This window comes from Carassius auratus, chromosome 23 (assembly GCF_003368295.1).
Source record: "Carassius auratus strain Wakin chromosome 23, ASM336829v1, whole genome shotgun sequence".
NCBI classification, from domain to species: Eukaryota; Metazoa; Chordata; class Actinopteri; order Cypriniformes; family Cyprinidae; genus Carassius; species Carassius auratus.
This window is the reverse complement of record NC_039265.1, coordinates 18724860-18731882: the sequence shown is the minus strand read 5'-3', so window position 1 is coordinate 18731882 and position 7023 is coordinate 18724860. Positions and strand designations below refer to the sequence as shown.

At 41.8% G+C, this 7023-nt stretch overlaps 1 protein-coding gene across 1 annotated transcript; it reads right to left on the bottom strand.

The window, feature by feature from the left end:
* Positions 1-570: 570 nt before the first annotated feature.
* Positions 571-1645, bottom strand: LOC113040896 (protein polybromo-1-like). The gene is made up of 4 exons (XM_026199091.1): positions 1492-1645; positions 1155-1338; positions 683-957; positions 571-608 (listed from the first exon to the last, which is right to left on the bottom strand). Exons 1-4 carry the CDS (start codon positions 1637-1639, stop codon positions 571-573), a joined length of 645 nt encoding a protein of 214 aa, XP_026054876.1. The 5' UTR covers positions 1640-1645.
* Positions 1646-7023: the final 5378 nt, after the last annotated feature.

Here is a 7023-nt window from a genome sequence, read left to right as displayed (position 1 = left end):
TACGCAGGCAGCATACGTTCTTCTGTGCTAGACACACCACACGGATGTGCTGTTTTATTTCAAATCAAAGCTTAAATACATGTAGAAAATCCTTGTGGTGCGGCTGACACAGAAGAGTGTACGCAGCCTGCGCTACGGTGATGTGAGGAGAGACAGAGAAAACGAATTGCTGAATAAAGTCATTATTTTTGTTTTATTTGCATACAAAAAGTACTGTCGTTGCTTCATAATGTTACGGTTGAACCACTGATGGCAGATGGACTATTCTGACGATGTCTTTCATACTTTTCTGGACCTTGACAGTGTTATCTTCTTGGCAGTGAATGGTACGGTTACAAACCTCCTGGTTTTCATCCAAAATATCTTCAGTTGTGTTCCAAAGATGAACAATCTTTTACAGGTTTGGAATGACATGGAGGTAAGTGATTAATGAAAACATTTTCATTTTGGGGTGGAGTATCCCTTTAAATCTTTGATTTTTTTTTTTCATGTTTTACTGTGGCACTACAAGGCCATATGAAAAATGAACCCACCACAAAATATCTTAAACTTAAACTGTAGCTGGCCAGTTTACGTGTCCCAAGTTGGCGGATTTTGACAATAATAAGCTGCAAAATGGACATGACTTTATGCAGTTAAAGAATAGTCTTGCTCCTCCAGAATACCAATTATCACAAAATACCATCAGACTCTTCCGAGTCGAAATCAACAAAGACGAAGTGATTTTCTTTCAGTAAGAGCATGATCCAGACCTGTGGGGGTGCATAATGCAGCATGTCCATGTCGCTGGTCAGCTGAGTCTGAAGCTGCCGCATGCAGTGAGCATCAGATCCGTCTCCATCATCATCACCCAAATCCTCCAGCTCTTCATCCGTCATATCTGCAAACTTGGCCTCCAACTCCTCGATCTTCTTATCCAGCAGTGGAGAAGGCTCCTTCTGAGGCACTATGAGCTTTCTGACATGAGAGATAACCAAAAGCATGAGTCCACTGTCCAAGTCTGGGACAGAAACAACCAAGCAATCCCTGTTGATGATGTCATGAGCTCTCATCGATATACACTAAAGGCTCTTAAAGTTTCTTATGTACATCGTTTTTCTTTTTTTTGTAAAATTTGGATTACTTCAGTAGTTAACAAGAATGAAGGAACTAACCGGAAGTAATAGATTTCATCCTCAACTACTTTGGCAGACAGAGAGAAACGCTTCAGCCCTTTAAACTTCTTCATTTGCTTCTCGCTCTCGATGTAGCGGCTCTCACACAGCAACACATTCTCCTCCGGCATTTCAGTTGGCCGGCATGACAGGAAATCTTTGAAAGAAGACACTGTGCACTTCCCTGAGGAAAACCAAATACGGTCCAGATGTAGGAAAAGACACGGTGAAAATGAACAAATCACTTCTTTATTTCACTTATTGTGCTCTCAATGTAAAGAACAATACAGTTGAAACGAAGGAAATCATATTCGAGGCCATCCAAACATGCTGTTACCTCCGATGCAGGTCATAGGGCAGGTTTCTTCCAGGTTACTGAGGAACACTTCCTTCTTGTAGAACATCTTAGTAGGTTCATGCTCAGTCTCCTCTGGATGGATGAAGATGGGGCCAAAAAAGAAGGCAGCTTCATCTCGCACCCACATCTTCTCTATCCTATTACAACACAAACCCATTCATATATAAAGAGACACTGTCATCAAAGTTTTGGTAACATCAGTGACATCAAACATTGTTGGTCCCTGCATATTTTGGAACCAAATTTGATGGTTTTTGACATGAGTTTGAGTAGATGACAGAATTGTAATTTTTTGGGGGTTGAATTTACCCTTTAAAGGAACACTCCACTTTTTTTTTTGGCTTATTTTCAAACTCCCCTAGAGTTAAACAGTTGTGTTTTACAGTTTTTTGGTAAATTCAGACAATTTTCGGGTAGGCCTGTCGCAATAATCAATAAATCGACTTATCACGCAATATACCTCATGACAACTGCGTCGTGGACAAATGCGGAAGTAGCTTAGCGACAAAAGAGATGCCGATCTCAGTTGTGTTTTACTCGACAGGTGAGTTGTTTTGATTTGTATCTTTACAGAAAATTTATGCTATTATATTAACAATCAACAAGATTAGTATTGTGGTGCATAGACGCCAAACGCGGGGGATCGCATCTTTAAACCCGTGCGAGGACGCGTCTGATCCATAGTCTGATCGCGTCTTTGCATTGACTCTGTATGTAATCTACTCGTGCAAATCGTTGAACTCGCGTTAAATCCATGATTTATCTTTCCGTCTGATTGATGGTCTTTAGCGGTTGGATAGAAGACACCAAATCCCATCATTCCATGCTCCTTCTTAGCGTCATCAAACTAATCTATTGTTATTGTTTTGGTAGTGCCTTCTAGTAGCAGGTCCTACAACATGTACCTTTAAAAATGCAGCTTCTCTTACATAACGTAGTGTAGTTTTAGTAAAGTAAAAACTAAACAATATAGTTTATTTGCTATTTGTTTTTAAGGTATCAAATATTTGGATACTTAATTTCCACGATCTAAATATTCTCAAAAATGTAAAGTTTGTTTTCCTTGTGTGTAGGCCTTCATGCATTTTATGCAGTTACATTATGATTTTAAATTCAGTAGCATAAAATGGTCTTTAAAATGACAATAATATAGATTATCGCAATTATTTCTGGGGCAATATATCACACAACTAAAAGCTGTTATTGTGACAGGCCTATCTCCAGGTCTGCCAGTAGCACTTTTAGCTTAGCATAGATAACTGAATCTGATTATAGACTGTTAGCATCTTGCTCAAAAATGACCAAAGAGTAGCCATGTTGGCCTAGAAAATCACAACTTTTCATTTTTTCCGACGGTCTTAGTACACGATGTAACTACAGAAGAGTCAAGTTTTAAATAGGAAAAATATCGAAACTCTTTGGTCATTTTTGAGTGAGATGCTAACGGTCTAATCAGATTCAGTGATCTAAGCTAAGCTAAGCTAAAAGTGCTACCACCAGACCTGGAGATCGGCTGAATGGATAAAAAAAAAACGGTAAAACTCAACTGTTTAACTCAAGGGAAGTTGGAAAAAAATTTAAAAAGGGGAAGCCTTTAATTTTAAAAAAAAAAAAAAAAAAAAACGGTTTTCACGTTTTCCTTTAATTTAATTGACTCACTACTTGCACGTCATCTGAACATTCCTGTCCTGCCTGTGTCCCATCCCATCCATGGTACCGCACTCAGCGGCCAGGAACTGCCACATGTCACCCACTATACTGAGCCCATCACTCTGGTCACATCAGGCAACCACTGTGAAACCAAATCCTTTTTCCTCATGGACTCCCCGTAGCTCCCATTGTTTTAGGTCACCCCTGGTTAATCAAACATAATCCATGAATGGATTGGGGTTCCAACACTGTCACATTGTGGAGTGAAAGTTGTCTGGTTTCTGCTTGTGCTGTTGTGCCTGTTTCTGTCTTTCAGAAAGAGAACATGGTGTTATCAAACATTCCCGCAGAGTACCTGGACCTGAAGGAGGTGTTCAGTAAGTCTTGTGCTGCTTCTCTTCCTCCACATCATCCCTACAACTGTGGGTCTGTGCCTCCCTAAGTCTTCCGCCTAAAGGCAAACTATACTCTCTTTCTATTCTGGAGAGGGCGGCCATGGAGAAATACATTTCTGATTCCTTGGCATCGAGGTTCATCCGCCCTTCCTCTTCTCCAGCGGGGGCGGGTTACTTTTTTGTGGGTAAGAAGGATGGTTCTCTGCGAACTTGTACTGATTACCGAGAGTTGAACAACATTACGATAAAGAACACCTATCCTTTGCCACCAATGTCTTCAGCTTTTGAGAGGTTACAGGGACCATCTGTATTCACAAAATTGGATTTACTAATGGTTATCATTTGGTCTGCATCAGGAAGGGGGATGAAGGGAAAACCGCCTTTAACACCCCTAGAGGGCACTTTGAAATCTTGGTGATACCGTTTGGGCTCTCCAACTCACCAGGGATTTTCCAAGCACTCATTAATGACGTGTTGAGAGATATGGTAGATCAGTTTATATATGTTTACCTGGATGACATACTGATTTTTTTTAATCTCTCCAGGAACACGTTCAACATGTCAGACGAGTGCTCCAGAGATTACTTGAGAATGGGCTTTTTGTCAAGGCGGAGAAATGGGTATTCCATGCACAGTCTGTTCCCTTCCTAGGGTATATCGACTCGTCCGAGGGAATACATATGGACCCTGACAAGGTTATTGCTGTGATAGATTGACCATCTCCAGATTCCCGTAAGGCCCTATAGCGGTTTCTGGGGTTTGCCAATTTCTATTGGCGTTTTTATTTGCAATTTCAGCCAACTAGCCTCACCTCTGATGGCCTTGACCTCCCCCAGTATTCCATTCAGGTGGTCGGACGCAGCTGAGACTGCGTTCACTAACCTCAAAAGCTGCTTTGTTTCGGCCCCCATCCTTATGGCCCCTGATCCCACACGGCAGTTTGTGGTGGAGGTCGACACATCAGAGGTGGGGGTAGGAGCAGTGCCTGTCCCAACGTGCTGCCACGGACGATAAGATGCATCCATGAGCATTTTTCTCCCATCGCTTATCTCTGGTGAATGCAATTAAGACATTGGTAACAGAGAATTGTTGGCCGTCAAATTAGCTTTAGAGGAGAGGCGTCACTGGTTGGAAGGTTCAGGAGTACCTTTCATTGTTTGGACCGATCATAAAGAATTTAGAGTATATTAGAACTGCCAAAAGACTCAATTCCAGGCAGGCTCAGTGGGCACTTTTTTCAGTCGTTTTGATTTTTTTCGAACCGCTCGATTCTTTATCATGTTTTTTTGATCCCTCCGCCCACCCGGTGACTCCCGAGTGTATTTTACCTGAGAAAGTAGTTGTCTCAGCACTCGTATGGGAGGTCAAGTCGAAGGTCAAGACAACCTTAGAAGGGGTAACGCCTCCGCCCGGTTGTCCACCGAATCGTTTATTTGTGCCGGAGGAGTTAAGGTCCGAAATCATTCAGTGGGGGTCACTGCTCTAACGTTGGTTGTCATCCAGCGATAAGCTGGCCTTGCCCAAATTACCGACAGCCAAGGAGACAACGGTCACTGTCCTAGATCACGTCTTTCGGTTTCATGGCCTCCCGGTAGACGTGGTTTCTGACAGGGGATCTCAATTATATCCAAATTTGGAAAGAATTTTGTAAGTTGCTAGGCGCATCGGTTAGCCTGTCTTCAGGTTATCATCCCCAGAGTAACGGCAGTCTGAGCGAGCCAACCAAGATTTACAGAGGACGTTGCAATGTTTGGTCTCCAAGAATCCTTCTTCCTGGAGCCAACAACTCTCTATGTTGGAGTAAGCTCACAATTCGTTACCAGTGTCAGCCATGGGCCTCTCTCCGTTTCAGTGCAGCTTAGGTTACCAGCCACCAGTTTTTCCTAGTCTGGAATCTGAAGTCACTGTCCCCTCCGCTCATGTGTTTGTCCAGAGGTGCCACCGCACCTGGACCAGAGCCCGCGAGACTCTGCTCTGGGTGAGGGAGCGCACTAAGGCCAAGGCCGATCGCCACCGGTCAAAGCCTCCCGTTTACATCGTGGGTCAAAAAGTGTGGCTTTCTACAAATAACATTCCTCTGCAGTCCATATCTTACAAATTAGCTCCCAAATTTATTGGCTCGTTTACTATCACCAAAATCATTAGTCCGGTGACAGTCCGCCTCAAACTACCTCCAGCGTAAAGGAGGATACATCCCGCCTTTTAATGTGTCCAAAATTATACCCGTGTTTTATTCACGTATTAATCCGCCTACTCCGGTTCCCCCACCACCGCGTCTCGTAGATGGGGAACCGACATATTCGGTTAATCGTATTCTGGACTCGAGACGGAGGGGACGAGGATTCCAGTACCTGGTGGACTGGGAAGGTTACGGTCCAGAGGAGAGGAGTTGGGTACCTGCTAGGGACATACTTGGTCACTCCCTTATTGATGATTACAATCAGCAGGTAGGCCCTTCTGGGAACTCCAGGAGGCATTCTTAGAGGGGGGGGGTGCTGTCACGGTTGGTAAACCGTGATCTCTGGATTTTGCACTTTGTGAGTGAAGTCTGTGTGTTACGCGTCTGCACTGATTAGTTTTTACTGGAAAACAAAACAAAATATGGCTGCTGAACAGCATGTTTGTGGTGTGACATCATCTTACTGGAAAGATATTAGATGCAGATCTCTGGAATACTCTCCGACCATAAATGATGGCAATATACTGTATTTTTGAAGGTGACGTGATATTAATTTCTGTCTCATATTTGCATGTTTGACGCACTGCAACCAAATCTGAATCTGAATATTACCATGATAACATAATAACAAACAATGTGGCAACACAGCAGATAATGTGTATCAATTCAGCTCAAACTCTGCACCACACACATCCAAAATATTGCACTTTGGTTGAAGTTTGATTATATACATACAAGAAGCACTCAACAATAATAAACAAATACAAAGCACAAGAGACTAAACTCTTATTGTTTTTCTGCTGATTTAGCATTTTACATAGAAGTGCTCCTTGTTTTCTGGTTAGACTTTCTTGATTTTTTTTTCTTGAATAACAACAGCACACATTCAAATTCTGTCCCGTATTTGATTATTCATCTCTGAGGGATACTGAGACATTCATGACTATCAGCTGCGTAAAAATAAAAATAAAAATATGTAAATTAAAATGGAAAAAATTCAAATAAGATAAACAGAAGAAATGATACAGGAATAACACTAGTATTAATTAAACAATTATTCAAAATAATTAACAAAAAATAAACTGCTTTCTTTCAGTCCTCAGCATTCTCATTCTCAAGTTTCAACTTTATCTCAGATGTTTCCCTGGAGAAATTAAAAAAGGATACAAACGAGTCAACAATCCAGTTCAGAGCTGTACAATTAATGTGGAGTTCAAACATCTGAAAGCAGGAAACCCTCAGTAAAAGTGTTTCTTTTCTCACTATTATTCATTTCTCTATTATAAA